The 19,681-nt window shown below is 45.2% G+C and overlaps 1 protein-coding gene across 2 annotated transcripts in view; it reads right to left on the reverse strand.

Annotated features, from left to right (window-relative positions):
- The window catches only part of CXADR (CXADR cell adhesion molecule), a 193,669-nt gene that overhangs the window by 114,036 nt on the left and 59,952 nt on the right, over window positions 1-19,681 (reverse strand). For both annotated transcript variants that reach the window (XM_086934048.1, XM_086934046.1), the window contains exon 3: window positions 11,129-11,327. In XM_086934048.1, the coding sequence (XP_086790174.1) occupies window positions 11,129-11,327 (199 nt within the window). The remainder of the gene's footprint in view (window positions 1-11,128; window positions 11,328-19,681) is intronic.

Raw genomic sequence — 19,681 nt, forward strand, 5'->3', positions numbered from 1 at the left:
CGGACAGGTCTCCTTGATGCTGCGCACACAGGAACTTCAGGTCCCATTGCAGAGCAAGCATATGCCATCTGGCATGATTGGTCAGCAAGATGCAGGAGGCCTTTGAGGCCCAGTAGCCTCAAGGTCATCCTGACAAAAACCCAGGATCAGGGCCGAAAGATCGGAATCACAGCCCGAATGTCCCGGACTCGCTGCTAAGGAGGATAACCCGAACCTGCGCCGTGTACCGAACTTCTGCGATAAAGAGGAGCTTCTGAGAGTTAATCAGGTGCGACTTTGGAATGTTGGAGTACCCCAGCAAATGCAGGAGGTCGGCCATAGGCTGGAGGTGGAAGACGACTGCCTTGGGCGAGCACGCCTTCAACAGCCAGTCGTCGAGATAGGGGAAGACTGAAACCCCTGATCTGCACAGATGACCTGCGACCACCGCCATCACTTTCATGAACACCCGAGGGGTGCTGGTAAGGTCAAAAGGGAGCACGGTGAACTGAAAGGGATTTATTTATTTTATTTATTTTGAAAGTTTTATATAGCTCGAACAAGATCTTTGCAGATATCAGAGCGCTTTACAATGCAGGGAATACCAACAAGAGAATGAAAAGCAGGTCATTAAGGAATAAAGTAGCAACGATACAACAATAAAGCAAATATTACAGATAAATGTGTGCAAAGATAGTCAGGTAAGCCAATAGTACAGGTAAAACACATAGTCATAGGAATCGAACAGAATAATACAGATCGGTGCAGAATCTTTACAGCTCAACATTAATAGGTCAAGTGTATTTGGCCATGAGAATAGCTTTTACTTCTTTCTTAAAAAGTGTGAAGGAGGAGAGGAGTCTGGTTTCAGGAGGGAGTGAGTTCCAGATCCTGGGTGCCATTCCTGAGAAAGAGCGTTTATAGGTTTTTTCCTTCCGGAATCTTCGAGGTTTTAGCAGAAGATTGTTTGTGCCTCTAGTGTTTCTAGAGCCGCCAGAGATTGACAGCTTCTGAGTGAGGTATCCGGGGGAGCTCAGGTGTACAGCCTTGTGTGTTATGCAGGCTATTTTCAGATGTATTCTGGCTTCAAACGGCAGCCAGTTCAAGGATTTCAAGTCAGGGGAGATATGCGAGTGTTTTGACCCTGTGATGAGTCTCGCTGCAGCGTTTAGAGAAGCTCTTAAGGGTGCAGTAGTCGTTAGCGGGAGATCGCAGAGGGCGATGCTGCTGTATTCAATTCGCGGGATTACTAGTGCTTGTACTGCAGTTTGGAAGTCTTTGGCTGGCAGGAAGGGTTTAAGTTTCCTCAGGGTGTTAATTTGGAAGTTCGCTCCTTTAGTAGCCTTGCTGATATGATGCTGCATGTTGAGATTGGAGTCAAGAGTTATGCCTAGAGATTTTGCTGAATCCACTAAGGTGGGCTGGACATTGAGTGCAGTTAGCTGTTTAAGCCAGGTTTGAGTGGTAGAGATCTTCGCGGGAGGTGAGATCAGAAGGAACTCTGTTTTCAGAGCATTGAGTTTGAGATGATTATTGGCAAGCCAGGATTGGGTGTTTCTGATCGTTGAGTTCAGGAGTGAAATGTCATTGGGGGATTGTAATTTGAGATATAGTTGGGTGTCATCTGCGTACATGTGAAAGAGTACATTGGATGCTTGTAGTAAGGTGGTGAGAGGTTCCATAACTAGGTTGAACAAAGTTGGTGATAGGGAGGATCCTTGGGGGACGCCTAACGAAACAGGTATTGGCGAGGACATCAGGTTGTTACTCTTGAATTTCTGCGTCCTGTTATGTAGAAAGGAGGAGAACCACTTGAGAACAGTCCCAGATATACCCATTCTTGCGTTCAAAAGATCGAGTAGATTCTCATGTTTAACAGTGTCGAATGCTGAAGAGAGATCAAGAAGGATGAGGAGGCAGGTATCATTTTGATCTAGGATTTGAAGGGCGTTGTCAATTATGTGGGTCATAGCAGTTTCCGTACTGTGTCCTGCTCGGAAGCCTGATTGATGCGGGTTGAGGAGATCAAACTGATCAATGTGTTTAGTCAGTTGCAGTTGTGCGCATTTTTCCAATAGTTTGGCGAGAGTGGGAATATTGGTAATGGGACGGTAGTTGTTCAGGTCGGATGGGTCGGCGGTAGGTTTCTTTAGTAAAGGTGTGACTTGTCCAACTTTGAGGGAGTCTGGGAAGGTTCCTTGTTGGAGCGAGCTGTTGATAATTTTAGTCCAGAGTGGTAGGAGTAATGGGGTGAAATCTTTGACAGCATCAGCAGGGAGGGGATCCGTGAGGTGATTGGAAGGTTTCAAGGTGCTGAGCAGTTTGCCTATTTCTTCTTCGGAGTAGGTGTCGAAGGAAGACCATGTAGCATTGTTTTTTAGTTCGGAGGGTGTTATGCAATTGGGTGTGGCGAAGAGGTTTGCATCAGTGCGGAGATCACTCTTTATGTTGTCAGTGATTGTGGCCTACCGTGAACCACAGATCGAGTCGGTGGGCTGGCAGGACGGGGATATGAAAATACGCGTCGTGCAAGTCCAACGCTACCAACCAGTCTTGCGGGTCTAGGGCAGACAAGACCTGAGCAAGTGTGAGCATTTTGAACTTCTCATTCCGAAGGAAGCGATTGACGTTCCGAAAGTCTAAGTTAAGATACAGGCCCTTATCCTTCTTTGGAACCAGGAAGTAGTGGGATTAACAACCATGACCTACTTCTGGCATCAGAACGCACTTGATGTCCCCTTTGGCCAAGAGGGCCGCAACATCCTGCTGGAGAAGTGCAAAGTGATCCTCAGACATGCAGTTGTACTGAGGTGGCATGGCTGGTAGGGTAGTCGCGAAGGGGAGGGAGTAGCCCCTTCGGACTATCTGCAAAACCCACCTATCCGAAGTGATGGTGCGCCAGTGGGGGAGGTGACAGTTAATCCTGCCACCCACTGGTTTTTTTGATGGGCCTGAAACACTGGACTAGGAAGGTGGATGCAGTGGCTGCAGGGGAGGTAGTGGCCAGACCCGCTGCACGCTGGTCCCGTGACCCACCTCTGCGGGTCCCACATCCGCAACTGCGCTGAGACTGTTGCTGTGCAGGCCTGTGGCTCTGAAACCAACGTGTTAGTGGGCTTCTTCCTGGGCCTTGAAAGGAGCCAGAAGGAATGCGCGTGGCCGAAAGGCCCAAGGACTTGGCCATAGCCTGTGAGTCCTTAAAACGCTCCAATGAACGATCTGCCTTGCCACCAAAAAGGAGAGTGCCATCAAAGAGCATCTCCATCAGAGTATTCTGGACATCCCCGGAAAAGCCATTCGTCCTTAGCCAGGCGTGGCGACGTAGCGCCACGGTTGTGGAAATACCTCTGCCCAGTGAGTTGGCGGTGTCAAGGCCACAACGAATCGTGAACTCTGCTGCGTCCCTCCACTCAGCAATAGTTTGGGAGAGCACCGTCTAGACCTCCTCTGGATACTGAGGCAGCACCTGCGCAACTGTGTCTCACACAGAATCAAAGTAAGGGCCCAAGAGGCATGCAGTGTTGCCAGGTCACAGCCCTGAACTGGCAGAAGTAAAAATGTTCTTCCCAAACTGTCCCAGTTTCTTGGGTTTTCTTTCCGGAGGTGCAGAAGGGAATGCGCTTAGGGACGCAGAGGCTTGGACAACCAAGCTCTCAGGGGTAGGGTGTTGGGAGAGGAAAATGGGGTCACCCGGGGCCGGGCGATGGAATCTGGCCACTTTCTTATCCACAGGAGCCCCTGGCTTGGGCATGGACCAGGTGCCCAAAAGAATGTTCGAAAGTGAATCATTAAAGGACAGTAGTGGCTCCGTAGAGGAAGACGCCAGCCAGAGCACTTCTGTCAGGAGGTTAGTCCTGCCGGCCACTGTAGGGAGCTAGAGGTGGAGAGGGATGTATGACGTTACAACGCATACTTTTACCACGCATACCATTACAACGCGGTATTTACAGCGCATACCGTTACAACGCATAGCGCTTAGAGGTGCTGGATAGTGGTAAGTATAATTTTATATTCCAACTCCAGTCCCCGTGGACACTAGGGAAGGTGTTGATATAAAATTATACTTATTCCCTATCCTAGAGCGCCCCCCAGCGCAATGCGTTGTAATGGTATGCGTGGTAATGCCTGCGTTGTAGTGGTAGTGCGAGTAAAAACTTCGTTGTAAACGTTGTATACTGGTGGAGAGCCTCGGCTGCTCCACGCAACAACACAGAATACGTACCACCTTACTCCGTAGCCACAGTAGAAGGATAGTGTGCCAGGTTCGGGAGTAAAATCCATGTCTCCTGCAACCTCCAAATCCTCTTCCCAGTCCGAGTCTAACTCGCACTGGGCTGCGAGAGGGTCCTCAGACCCCTCCCAGTTCTCCCTGTCCTGCCAGGCAGGCGGAAAAGGAGGCAGATAGAAATTCCCCATCGGCGTCGATAGACACCGGTCTGGCACAGTCTCCATGTTGGGGTGGAAGCCGGGAGACTATGTCAGCCAGGAAGCCTGTCGGCGGCGCCGAAGACGTCGATGGAGGTCGTGGTGTTGTGTGTCGATTTAGATACCGTATATAGGTTTCCCGATTTACGCCCTTATATAGGCACAATTTGCATTGCCCATATTTAGGCATAGTCATCCTACCCTTATTTAGGCATTATCCATGCTAACCAAATACAGGCATAGCTACCTACATCCGTCCATCCACATCACAACGAGTTCCTGGAAAACCAGACTCTTAAGCCTTTAGGACTTCCCCTTGCTTGGATTTTTCCAAGAACACATTTATTATGCATGAACATCTAACCCTTAGGGGTTCATTCATGACTTTGTTCTGCCCGACTTTTACGTCAATACTGGTATTCCGAAACACCTTCAAGGTATAAATATACCTTCACTTGCCATGGCAAACCACGGTTAGGCTGCATACTTGCACGACACGCCTCGCCACGGCAAGTTCGGAAGGAAGTAGAGTCCCTGCCTGACGCACTGACCGGACGCTGTCATACTCCTCTCAGAGAATCCAGCTCCAGTGTTTCAGACTCCCCTTGAGGGGTGTTAGAGATCGAAACCCGGAAAGAGATTCCAACCTCTCATTCGAAGGTATGGAGCGGACTAGAACCTAGAGGGACTTTTGGCAAATCTTGGCAACACCAATCTAAACTATAGCTAAACTAGACAAACAGCACCTACTTTTTACCTCATACAACACTTACGTTAGGTACACTGAGGTAGAACTAGCTAGAAGCACCAGATGAGTATTCACATTTTAGCCTGTGTTATTTATGAATATAGGTCATAGCTACCAACCATGCTATTGCAGTATTATTTTATCTTACTGCTAACGCTGTACGCATACTTCGCATTCTGTCTTACATTTGTAGCAGTTCATATCTCTTGCACAAGAAATAAGACTGTTCAATAAACGCTTTCTATTGAAATGCCAGTCTATCTATTTCTGTGTAACTTTGTAGAAACGAAGCATGTATGATTGACCGAGTGAAACTGTTATCTATTGTTTCCACGATTCTAAGACTGTTCCAATTCTAAGGGAAACAAAGTTGTCATGTTTATGCGGTTGTCAGAAACTAATCCCTTCTTGTTTATTTGAGAAATTTCTAGTGAGCTCTGAGTTAGCTGGCACACATAAGTAATTAAGTTTAATGTACTCGATAGAGACATACTGACCTCAGTCCTAAGTCAAAACTAGAGTGTATATTATTCCAATGTGCAGAGCCTGTCAGGGATCTAGAAACTACACTACATGGCGCCCAACGGTTTGGTAAGGCACTAATTTAATGCTAGATACTGAAGTAACAATTGTGCTTTTCTCAGAAACCCCTACTCATAAAACTCCATAAGACGTCTGGAGTGGGTAGGGATATCCGCCATAGCAGAGTAGGACGAAAATCCTATGTATTCGCTTTTTGGTTTGTTCAACGTTGAAGGATACAGGGTTCCAAAATATTGTGCACCTTATCTTTGTTCCCTTGAAACTTGCTCTGCAATTTTCATTAAACAATGTCCGATAACAAAACAAACACCAAAATCAGTGGAGCTGTACCCGACCTTGTCGCAGCAGCTTTTGATTATACAGGTTTTACTGAAACAGATGAAAATGTAAGGAGAGCCATCACTTTAAAACTTATAAAACATGGCCTAACACCAAAAGTTGGTCGAGCAGTTTTTGTGATAGATGCACATGAATCTCACCAGAGGTATTCTACTCATGGATAATATTCCCTGAATCACATCCAATAACTAAAATGTTTCACTTCTACAAAAGAAGATTAACCATCTGAGGAATATATTCCTTTCGAGGATACTGAAATTCCACTCCCGTACCAGGAGCATGATCTCTGGTTTAAAGGCGTGCTAAAACATTACAATCACATTACCAGGCTCGGTCCACTAGGTAGACCAGGAGCAACATGGCAGATTTTAGCCGGCTATACACCTCATCCTGACATTGAAGAAATGACAGATGTAGAATTACTTACTCCGCTCAAACGATTTAATCAAAATTCATAGACAATTGGTTCAATATCTCATGCGGACTTTCACAGTCCAACCAACAATAGCTATTTCAAGACAAACCTCGCACTAGGGGAATGCGTTAAAAATCACTCCACAGACTTTACACGCAGTCATGGGTAAAATGCCCACAAAAAGTGAACAAATTCCATTCTGGATAGCTCAGAAAAATATTAAAATCGAAGCGATATTTCCTAATACTAGTCCTTATGAGAAACACAGAATTCTAACAATCCGTTTTGACCAATGGGGATAACACCACATCTGGAAGACTGCACCACTTGGGGCACAGTCTTTGCTGCAATCTACAATAAAACACATGGTGTTCCGTCTATGGCAGTAATACCGGATGTCCTGAAACAAATTCAAAACTAATCCGGGGCAGAGCCTGCTCTGAATTTAGGTATGAAGTAACTTTTAAATTTCAACAATATTATCCAATATTAAAGGAGAAGCAGCATCAGTGGCAATCCGCCAGAAATTAAAAGAATTTGATGTAACATAACCACAAGAATTAGCCAGAAAAATTGGAAAATTCTATGAAGAATTAGGCAGAGACAGTTTGGGAAGGAAACCAGTTAAAGCACAACTGTCAGGAAGTCCTGAGAAGGACTCTATTAAACACAATCCTACCTCTTCTAAAAAGAAGTGGGAAAATTACAAACATTCAAAAGAGAAACGTTCTCAATCCAGAGGTAGGTCTCCTCAAAAGGAGCCCTCTGAAAGGAGGTATAACCTCAGGAATAGGGATAATTTGAGAAAACCTGAAGGCATCAAGATACTGATACATGTTCCTCTCATACCCTTCAGATATCGTCACCGATACCCAAAGAAGAGAACGGTCAGATCAAAAAGAAGAACTTGTGAAGTCCCCAAAGACGATCAACATGTTCAGAAAAACAAACCAAAACCTCAATTGTCCCAGAAGAAGGTAGCAGGTCTAAAGATCAGACATGCTGAGGATAGTGAGAACACAATTCAAAAACGGAGAATGGGCTCAGACAATGTTGGACAGAGCAGCAGCAGAAGTAACAGTAGCTTGCCATAACCTGAAGGGACTTCTGGAGACAGTGGACTTGAATGAGGACATTCAAGTTGAGACTGCAGACACCAGGGTTAGTTCACCACATAACACTCCAGATGGAGGGAGACATACCAAGAAAAGTGAAAGAACTCCTTTGGGAGAACTTTCAAAAGGTTATGATATACTTCTAGCAGAACGGGAATGACCACCAGAATGGTCAGGGAGTGCCCACATGACGAAGACATCATTATGCCAGCCTTCTCTAACCATGTTCCAATACATTTAAAATATACTTATGCCAGGAAATGAACTGTCGCCCAATCCCCAGCATTATACAAAAAACATGTAGGATGGGATGAGGATTCGCCTCACCACAAAATCCAGTTAATAAAAAAAAAAAAAAAAAAAAAAAAAAAAATCAACCAACTGCGCAAAGGCAGTATCCAATTAAGATAGAAGCTAAAAAACAGGTCAGGGAGATTTTAGATCAACGTGAATACCAAGGGGTGATTGAAACCTGCACCTCAATGAACAATCCTTTGTTTCCAGTTTCCGAACCAGACAATACATATCGTCTAATTTTGGATTACAGACCGCTAAATTCTAGTTTAGAAACATTTGCAGTGCAAAATGCACACAGTACAGCATTAACGAATAACATTGTGCGTAAAAAATATAAAACCACATTAGATATTTCTAACTGTTTCTTTTGCCAGAACATAGCACCTGAAAGTAGGTATATGACAGCTTTCTCAATAATGGGGACCCAGCGTCACTTTCCTCGATTCCAACAAGGGTTCAAGAACAGCCCGGGGTTATTCTCAGCAAGGGTAACAGAGTTACTACAAATTTATGATGACTAGGCATTGTCATGTGTCGATGATATCCGACACAGGATGACCTGGCCAGGCACCTGAAGAGGGTGAACACCATTATACTGGGCTTCGCCTATGAGGGTTATAAATTAAATTTTTAAAATAAATCAAGAATTGCCCATATCAATGTCCTTTTCCTAGGATATGAACGATCAAGTGAAGGCAAAAGCATGGCAACCAACTTTTTAGAAAAATGTTGCTGCTCCAACCTCCTAAAACGATGAGAAACTTAGTCGATTCTAGGTTTCCTGACTTTTGGAAGAACATACATTCTAAACTACGCAGAAAGGGTTAAACCTCTCTACGAATTAAACCTGATTTTCAAATCACACTTTGGACACAGGATCACACAGATATCCTGCATTCACTTCAAGCAGATATGTTAGTAACAAAACACTTACAAATACGCGTAAACTTATGCAACTTAGTGATGCGAATCATTCCGGGTCAATGAGGATTCACCTACTTAACATTTAACGAAGGTGAAAGAATACCAATTGCATACAAATCACATTTGTGTACACAAGCAGAAATGACATTTACATAAACAGAAAAAATTCTGACAGCAGTTCAAACCGCTGAAGCAAAAGAAATAGCCCTAGCACAGAGGATATGCAACATAGTCGTTAACTCCGGTACCAGCCTTAGTGGCAAGCTAGCATTCCGTATGCAAAAGCTTTACATCCAAGATGGATACAATGGGTTAATTCACTTGCTGTAACTGATGTTGAATGTTTTTGATCCTTATTTGAAAACACAAGCATTCCTGCAATACGAACACGAATGTCCTCTGCCTACTGATATTCTCCCTCTTGACCAGTACTAATTTATAATTTACACTGATGGATCTGCACAACCCGCTAGGGGGGTAAGCAAGCTCATGCATGGCGGCGCAAAGCCACAGGCCGAGCAAGACCTCGCCCCACAGAGTCAGTGGCATCAATGAAGAACAGAGCGAAAATTGCGCCATTTCCCTTCATCAAGCAGAAGCCAAATCAACTGAGACCGCAGCTCCTCTGGAACAGAAGGGAGAAGGTTCTCGACCAAGTCCCAAAGGGTCAAGGATGTACGCGCGAACACACATGCAGTATTTAAAGCGCGGATACAAGCACTGGAAGAAGCAAAAAGCTGGCGAGCACACGCGTCCCGCCACCTAGACTCCCTAGTGAGAGGCAATAATGGCAAGGCAGATGAAGACTGGAAGGCAAATGCCGCCTGAACCGTAAGGTGAGTGAACAGGCAGAGTGGATCACCCGGAGCAGGACGGTGCATACGAGCAATAGCCCGATAAACAGGGTCACCAGAAGAGGACCATGCCCATGTACCATGCAGAACGTCAAATAAAGAGCCGAGAAATGGCAGCAAAGGCTCCATATGGAGTAAATCCAGTAACGGATCAGAAAGCAGAGGGTGCCGCCTCTAAGTCTGAGCAGCAAGCCGCTCAGGGCTATGCGAAGACGGACCGGGTCGGCGACTGGGAGGACCCACTGGGCCGTGTCCCGTCGGCGTCTTATCTCTCTGCACACGGCCGGTGCCAAGGAAGAATCTGCCAGCGAGGACCAGACATGAGTGCCCTCCACCTGTTAGGGACCGGAAGGCGCTCCAGGGAGAGGTGGGGACCCAAAGTAAGACTGGAGAGCCATCCGAATAAGCCTCTATTTGGGCACGCATCGCGCAAACCCCCGGAAGGGAGGGTGTGAATGAAACTACTGCCAGTCGCCCTTACCTGGTATAAAGCGAGAGGAGCAGGTGCCAGAGGTACACGAAAGGGAGGAAGACCTCCAAGCTTGCCTCTTGTGCTTACGCTTACCTGCCTTCGAGCGACGTTTGCGGAAACGACCTCTGGAACGAGCCCGATCCGGAGGGAGAGAGCGGAGGTTTCATACGGCACTCTCTCAGGGACTTGGGCTTCAGAAGCACTACATACAGATGAACCCAAAGGCACTACACACTGTTCCGGCGACACCAAAGGCCAAGGAACTGCTGGTTTTCCAGGATCCGCGTTGGGACGCGGAAAAAGAGAAAACGGACATCAGCTCACCAGAAGCGGCATAATTGGCTCCGCTGATATCAAGTCCATGGACGACGTAAGGGCCGAGTAGTGCTGCTCCGCCCACTGGCACGCAGAGGTGCTGCTGGGGAAAGTTTTCCGGATCCAGACTGACGCCGGAGGATATTCTAAGTTAAGGAATCTGCAGCTACACGTCTATCAGATATAACGTTTTAATAGCTGCTGAATACAAATAAAGTGATGAAAGATCAGACTAATCCTCGCCTATGGTACAGACCTAGAATGAATTGCCACAGAGAATCATTATTCACGAACCATGACTATGCTAAACATGGTTTATTTCTCCCCTAATTCTTTCAATGCACCTTTCCGTAACACTAATTCATACAATAGCTCTACCCCATACAACCTAATACTTCACCCAAACTATACATGAATAGCCACCCGAGACAAATGTTTTATTTTTTAAACAAAAATGTATCTCATTGGCATCAAAGGTAAAGGACCCATTTGTTGTGTGAGATTCAGTCTACGTGACACAACTTATTGGTAATTCTGCTAAATGCAAAGCAGATGTAGTTTAAGCCATAAAATACAATTAACCACAGTTTACTATGTGCCCGGGAAAATGCCAGAAACCAGATTAAACATGGTTTTAAACATCAGCAACCAAAAACTGGTTAATTGCAACAAAAAAATATCAAATCGATTTAAGTTTCTTACCAGATACGGTTAGCAGCAGCTTCTTGTTATCACCTCCAGGAAACTTAGATACTCTGCACTGATATGAACCAGAATCGGACAACTTTAGTCCTGTAATTTCCATTGACCCATCACCAGCTCTTGGGTCAGCCGAGGTAAAATGTACTCTACTACTCACTCCTGGAAATGAACTTATTGCTCCTCCATAAAAATGCAGTATCTGAAATTATTCAAAAAGATGAACCATACTAGTTTGTTGGAAAGATTTCAAAATAAATTAATTTGCATTTCAAATGTTTTAAAGGCAGTCAGTTTACAAGCAGAGCCATCCTGGCGGCTATATCACAATTCTAGATGCAGATGAAAAAGAGAACCCATCTGAGTAAAAATAAAAACGAGGCATACATGACACGGCTTATGGGAGTACCTATGCCTCTTTCCATATTGTAGCCATGGTTCCTCTAATGCACACAAAACTTGCCAAGCATAACTATTGAGCAACGTTTGAACCAGCGAGGACCACTCTCACCAAGGTTGAGTTGAACTGTAATTAAATGGTAGAAGGATCTGGGATTTGCAACCTACAGTAAGAGCTGCTGTCCAGTACGAGGTTCCCATGTAACCACATTAGCTCACTGCCATTTATGACAATGTTAAGGGTCATACACATACAAAACAAGCAGTGAAAATGCAATAGGTCTCGCCTTTGATTTAGTTAAAGCCATTTGCTTTGCTATACAATACCATTAGCAAGGCAAATGGCTTTAACTTAATCAAAGGCGAGACCTATTGCATTTTCAATGCTTTTTTTCTTAGGCACGGATTGCCTCCTGTCGATCGCTCCCCTTGCCATCCAGCCACTTTGCCCTATGCCTACCCTTCTGGTATCATCGCTTGATCAACCCTGTCATTTAACCCCTTCGGTGGTCATGACGGAACGGTTCCGTCATGAGCGTTGGTTGGCCTGTGCTCAAGACGAAACCGTTCCGTCATGAGTCCATAGGTTCTTTAGAACCTTCAGCACCGTAGCGGAATTCGCGCAGCACTGAAGGGGTTAATATCCCTGTGTCCCTGTCCCTCCCCTTTTATCTGTTCCCCTCCCCCATGCCCTTCTCCCGAAGGCCATGCTGTGGATTGTATGTTAATGCCCCGCAGGACTTGCGAGCCGCCTCTTTTTACACCCTAGCAGCTAAAAGGGTCAGAGGAATGCCAGATATTCAGAGCTAGTGGCACCACCCCCACACCCACACTGATTCCAGGCCCCCTTTCTCCCAGCACGCAGGAGAGCAGGCTGCAGTGGTGACCTCCGGGGTGGGCCGCCCGCTCTCCTTACTCAAATGGGTGCTTGTGAGCAGTGGCTGCAATACTTCACCGCAGGGAGTTCTGAAATGAGGAAATAAACGGCGTTTACTTTGTGAAAAACAGCCCGTTACCACTTGATCACAGGTGGAACACGTTTGCCAGGTTGGTCCAGCAGCATGCGTACCCAGGGGTTTCTTTCGCATGCATCTATCTTTTTATATTTTTTTGCTGAATGGGTTTTCGATTTCTTGTTACTCATGGTGCCCAGAACTTTATTTTTTATTTCTACAGCGTCTGGCTTGAGTGTTGAATGTTAGAGCAGAAGGTCTGCACCAACCCATGCTGGCCCTGAGCCTCGTCATGGCCCTCTATGGAGCTCTCAAACATTCCAGAGTTCTACAGGTTGTTCGTGACGGAGCATGATTGGAAGGTCTCAGAAATCTGCTTATCTGTCAAAACGATGTATGCAGAGATTTAGGCAATTATAAAAAAAAAAATATACATATCTTTTTGTGACTGGGGAGGGTGTGTAGCTGGGCGAACAAAAAAACACCGCTGTTTATTAACATCACTTAAACATAGTGCAAAAACCAAATAGCTGTTCAAGGACTTGTGGGTAAGTGCATTAGAAGGCAAAGCACAGAAGAGGCTGTACTGTACACATGGCTGATTTAATCCCAGGGGTAGTGAGCATGTCCAAATTGTAGAGCTTTTCACGTGCCTCATTAACTATGCAAACAGTGCCTTCCTTACGGCTTTATTATCTGAAGCCATGTGCTTTAAATGAGGCATTAAAAACAGTTAAAAAGAGCACAGATAAGTGCTATTTAGCATAGAGCAAAATCTGGCGTGTCTTCGAGGCGCGCGACACACACCAGGATAAAGATCACGCATCACGCAACACAGCAACACGGGGAGGTGCGTATTCCTGCACTGAAGCACTCAAACTGCTTTTAACAGCCCAAAGGAACTAAGAATATTTTAAACAAGTTTCTGGATAAGATACTTTACTCTAAGATTAACAATGCATTAATATTTTAATCTAAGCAACATAACCACATAAGATGGTTCTTTAAACTTTATGCAAACAGTAAGGTATTAAGAAAGCATCTTTACACTGCTTCGATCTGGAATCAAGACTCTTCTTGCACAGATACCGTGTGGGCGGCAGCAGAGGCGACGTAGACTTTTCTTTCTGCCGCCCCACTTGGACGGACTGCCCAGACTTCCTGCTGGCGTAAAAGGTTTTGGTTTTCTTTATGGGGCCATGTGTTTAGCCCCATAAAGATAACAAACCTATTACGCCAGCAGGAAGTCAGGGCAGTCCGTCCAAGTGGGACGGACGAAAAAGAGAAAATAATACATCACATGACCTCTTTCCCAGTGGCCGGCCACTGTTTAGCATAAACGGTGACGCTGGTCAATAGGAAAGAGGGGCGGGGCTTAAAGCCCGCTAGAGAAAGCTCCTCAGATCATAAGAACTCGCCAGCGAGACTGCGCATGTGCACAGTCTTACACTAGGCTTCGACCTAACAACTTCACACAGCACTCACAATAATAGACAGGAATGTACAAGATGACAGCCCTGAGGCAGGAGACATTAAAAACTTTGAGGATCATGTATGGATAAAAACAGGATGCCGCCGACAATTTAAAGTCAACTTTTATGAAAGACCGCATGGCCCCTCCAGACAAAAAGTATCTCCTCAACAGAAAAGCAATGTGGAAACATGAATATTTTACACCAAATTTCAATCTTTCTGGAGATTTGGGTAATAACTGTATTTGGGCCCAGAGAAGGGTAGACCAAGAAAACTTGCCAAGCCTAGCATTTCTGAAAACTAGGCACCGAGGGGAGGCCAGGGAGTTATCCAGAAAGCCCTGCAAATGCCAAGCTCTGGTTCATGATTCTTTGAAAACATCAGGGAAGTTGTTGGGACCTATAAAAGTCCTATGGCCCATCATTTCCATGCTTCTTTCGATTAAAACTGTACACTACACTACTGGTGTGGGTGGGCCTATTATCCGTGACAGGAACTGGTCAATACTTGGAATGTAAAGTAAATATGGTCTTCACATGGTTACGGTTTTAGTTCACGCTTGCAACATGCCTTTAGTCCACACTTACACAGGGGCAGGTTTTTATCAGGAGAAGTGGGAACAAAGGCTGGTAAGACTTGGGTCATCAGCTGGAAGTGTCAGATTTTCATCACAAATTTGGAATGCTCAAGCATGCAACATCTTTTGGCATTCACCAGTGGCAAAAAAGTCTAGCTAGACACTGCAAGAGGTGCTGTATTACCTCAAAATGCAACTGCCATTCATCATTCGCCAGGCACTGCCGGCTGAGTCTCTGCCCTGCATTCAGAACCCTGTCAGGTGGTTCATGATCAGGGAAGTTTCCTGATGCTCCAGCAAGGTCCAGAGAGGAAATGCCTCCTGGGACAAGACCCAGGACTACATGCCACCCTTGGTTGTTGCAGCACCACTGGTGGTGGTGGTGGTGGTGGTGGTGGTGTCCATGAGAACCAGAGTTAGCCTTCTTTTGGTGGAATGAAGGAAGGTGTTCATGAGCCAGGTGAATCACCTACAGCTCCATGGAGTCGGGTTTCAGCCAGAGACCACACCGTTCTAATCGCCAACTCTTCCAGATGCCCTCACCAGCCCAGCAACGCCACCTCCTTCATGCTGGTCAGATCTAGGTGGGTTAGGCATGAGGGTCTGCCACTGGTCTAATGAGAGGTCCCAAAGCTACCTCTACAGACCTTTTGTAGTCTCCTTTGAAACATGGATGCAATCTGACAGGTTTCCATGGTGCTGGGCCCACTGACACTTCAGATCTCACTGCAGAGCCAGGATATGCCACCTGGCATAGTAGACTAAGAGGATGCAGGAGGCCAAGAGGACCAGAATCCTCAGAGCCACTCTCCAGATACCCAGGACTGAGGCCGAAACATCAGCCTCATAGTTCAAATGTCCAGGACACATGACTGTGGGAAGGCCTTGAACTGTACTATATCCAAAAAAGGCTCTGCTGAAAGGGCGTCTCTGTAAAGGAGTCAGCTATGAATTTGGCATGTTGATAGTGAACCCTAGGAGGTTTGTCGATGTCTGTAGGTGTATACAACTGACCAGGGTGAGCCTGCCTTAAACAGTAAAAGACTCGAATGCCCATCCTCCAAAGAGGTGCCTTGTCTGAACTCCTGATCGGAAATTAGAAGGCCCGAGAGGATGGGAAATTGAAAATGCTCCTGGACTACTTTGAAAGGCAAGTAGTTTCTGAACGACTGCAGGAAGGGTACATAAAAGTAGGTGTCATGCAGGTCCAACCCCTCAATCTACTTGCCTTTATTCAGGGTAGGCAGTACCAGGGACAAAATACACATCTTGAATCTATCCTTATGCAGAAAGGCATTGAGATCCTAAATAGGACAAAGGCCTCAGTCGGCACGAGGAAGTAGAGGGAATAACAACCAGTCCTTATACCGGAGGCATGCACCCGCTCTGATGCTCAATTGGCTAAAGGAGCCTGCACCTCTTTGAGCAATCTGGATAGGTGTTCCTCTGACAGCCACTCTGATGTGAGTGGAAGATGCAGCAGGTCAAAACGAATGGCAGGACATAGCCCTGTTGAACGGTCTGAAGGACCCACCTGTCTGATGCTATATTTTGCCACCCTTTGAAGAATGTCTAAACCTGCCTCCTACAGGTAGGCGTGTGCCACAAAGGGCAAACTACAGAGATTTGAAGGCAGATGCCACAGTAGCGAGGGACTGGGAGGGAGGTTTACTGCCCCTGGTGGCCTGGATATTGCATTATTGATTCCTGTCCCCAGCCTAAAAGCACGGATGAGCTTGTTGCAGGCGTTGGTGAACCAGTATGCCAAAATTCCGGAGTACCCTCGAAAGGGACAAAACTGCGTTGGGGTACTCGTAAGCAGGAGAACAGAGACCCAAGTAACGGGTTGGGACCTGGCTCTCTTTAAAGGCTTCTAGTGCGGAACTGACCTTCTTGCTCAACAGTCAAGATCCTCACAAAGGTATGCAAGTCAATACAGTCTTGTTTATTACACATTTCATTTTTTCCTTAACGCATACTCAATTATTATTATTATTTCTTTAAATACAGAAACATTTAAATAAAGTTCCCTAGGTATTACCTCTTTGCTAAATTGGTAATAGGTGGGGAAAATATAAAACCCAATACTTACCAATATCGAAGGCCTTAAACCAAAACAAAGCCAAACTGTACTTAAAACATACCTGCCTTTAACTTTTGTAAATGCAATAATTAGCCAATCGCATATATAGTCATCGGCATATACTGCTGCACTTTGAGCAATTTTGGTAAACTACATCTGCAACAGATATCAAAGTTAAAATGCCTTATAGAATTTAAAATATGCACCCTACTTAGCTGTACTATCAAAAAGGATCGTCTGCACATCATGGAAATCAGACTGATAGTTTTTGCGCTACATTCAATACAAAAGTCTATGGAAAATGCATTGGGAAGAAAAAGTTTTGGGACCACTTTTTTGATTGCGCCCCCTTGCCAAATCGCCACAAAACTATGAATCATCCGCCCATGTAGCAAAAGATATAGGTTTGCAAAGCCTTGTGGGGATTCATCAGATGAACACACAAGTTATTGAAGATCAAAAATAAGAGGGATTCCGATCTCTGGGATTCCTAACTAGAACCGCTACTGTCACTCTGTAATATCATTGCACACATTCAGACCTCTAACCAGATTAAAGGACATTGATAGGCAGTGCAGCTGAACCCCACCACAGATGCAGAGTGGGAAAAGATACATATGGAGTCACTGTATCAATCAGTGCATGATTCAAGATCTTTCAATGCAACCATGTTTTGATCACCCATCTGACCCAAACTAAACAGTGTAAAATTTACCCTAGATACTCCTCTGGAAGTCTTAAATGTCTAGAAAAGGAGGCAGACTTTGTGCATATCACATGGGGCGGTCAGAATGTGCAGACCTTTTGGAAGTCTATATTGACTGAGTTTAGGCATTGTGCGTGCAAATGCAAATTGGAAAAGCAATCAGTCTCGCAACTGTTGGAGTTGGAGTTATTGCCATTATAAATGCCAATGTTTTTTTCCCATGGGACCTCTTTTGGCCACATATGGTACTGCACCCTGCAGAAGATACAGTAAATACACTCTACCCATAATGCAGTGCGTGAAAGACAGTCCCACGAGTACAGTCAAATAGCTATTTCCATATTTATAATTAGCAGCTTTGAAATGTGGAAAAATAATTACTGCATTAATTTAGGATTAGGTTGTACTCTGTGTGGAGCTGATGAAGGGACATGTATAAAATGTATCATAAAAATGGGAGATGTGGTAGTGAATAACAAACACTGCCAGCCTTGCTTAGGACTAAGCGCATGTCCTGGAGTCCTGCCTGAATCCTTTGAAGAAAATATTGCTCCGAGGCAGGCTATAATTAAAACCTAGGGAGTAATAACACATGTAACGCGGGTGTCCTCATGGGAGGATAAGATAAGGTACTAAGGAGGGACTACTAAGCCTGTTCAACAATTAAAAGCCACCATTTACAAAGGACAGGAACCAATTAAAAAAAGATGGGTGGAGCTTTATGCCCATCTCCTGAATACAGCAAACACAAGGAGATGGACAGAGCGATGACCTTTTTTAGACGCTCACCCCAAGTCACAGATCAGGGTTGAATCCATCATCGTTCTTTAGCTCACTTTGCCACCCCAGTTCAGACACAGCTTTATGCAAATCAGTCTTGACCCTGTGCCTCATGGGAACAGTCCAGCCCGAACTGCCAAGCCATGTCTTCACTGGACCAGAAACAAGAATCCGGAGAGCAGTTTCGGGCTGACAGTCCTCACGAGCCAGGCTAGCTTGAATCCAGTGGCAAAGTGAGCAAGGGACCCACGTACGGGCATACCCTGCCAACTTAGGGCGAACAAAGCAAACACAAGGAGATGATGGCCAGAGTGTTGAAACTTTTCAGACGCTCACCCAAAGTCACAGATCTGGATTGAATCCATCATCGTACTTTAGCTCACATTTGTTGTTTTTGCATTTGTCACCACGAGTGGGACAGGTATGCCCAGACGTGGGTTCTGTGCTCTCAATTCCACTGGAGTCAAGCTATACTGGCTGATGACGGGTGAAACCCGGAAACCAGTCCTAGGATGCTTGTTTCCAGTCCAGGGAGGACCTGGCCTGGCCTGGTAGTTTGGGCTCAACTGTTCCCATTGGTTCAGGGGGCAAGACTGATTTGCATATGGTGGGTTCAAACTGGAATGGCAAGGTGACCAAAAAAACAATGGATTTAGGCCCAGATCTCTGTACTGGGGTGAATGTATGACATTGTTCTGCATTCTGTCCCATCAATGGTTGTTTTTGCATATCCTGAATATAGCATGTCTCGTAGAGACAGCACAAGTGCTGCCTAAGCGAGAACTAAAGAAGGAAAATGGGGAGGACATTTAAAATGTTAGGCACGGTGCTAGTCAAGCAAATGTGTCCCATATAATGACTTTAGGTCAGGCCTCCAAAGCTTGGCTATTGGTTTAAAGATATGTCGAAGGTGGGCACTGCAGAAGAAGGTTTAATGAAAAAACCCAGTGGGACGAAAAACTAGTGGAACACAATGGTTTGGGCTGAAATGCTCAGATTACCAAAAAAACCCTCTCCCGATGGCAGGCCGCCATGGATTCGCACTGTGTGATGTAACGTGGTCTGGACTAATCATTGGATGGGTAGATAGAGAAGGGGATCTGGGGGAGAAGGGGATCTGGGGGAGCCATTGCTAAAGTAATGCAATATTAAGAGATGGTCTGAAAACATATCAATGTGATGTGAATGGATCATGTTGTATGGGTGGTGAACGACCATGTAAATCTTAGCAATTAAACGACAAATCCACTAGCTATGCAGGCAAATGACAATTGTGTGTAAGCAATGATTATGGACATCAAAAGTAGGTTTGCTGCTGATTAAGGTATGCATTACCTGGCAAAGTGTGGTAAGATGGGCCGAGTACAGGACAAACAGTTCAGCTTGTTACCAGGTTGGGATTCTTTGTTGTAAAGGAACACATTGATGCACAGTAATAGAAAATATTTAAACCGTATTGACACTAATTTTAATATCATTAATAATGTAAATACTGTTGCTGCTATGTGGGAAAACAATAAAATGGCAAAAAAAGTTGCAGCAAAGTATTTGAAGAAAAAAATAGAATCATAAAACAGGTATCTGC

Source organism: Lissotriton vulgaris, chromosome 8, assembly GCF_964263255.1.
Source record: "Lissotriton vulgaris chromosome 8, aLisVul1.2, whole genome shotgun sequence".
Classification (NCBI taxonomy): Eukaryota; Metazoa; Chordata; class Amphibia; order Caudata; family Salamandridae; genus Lissotriton; species Lissotriton vulgaris.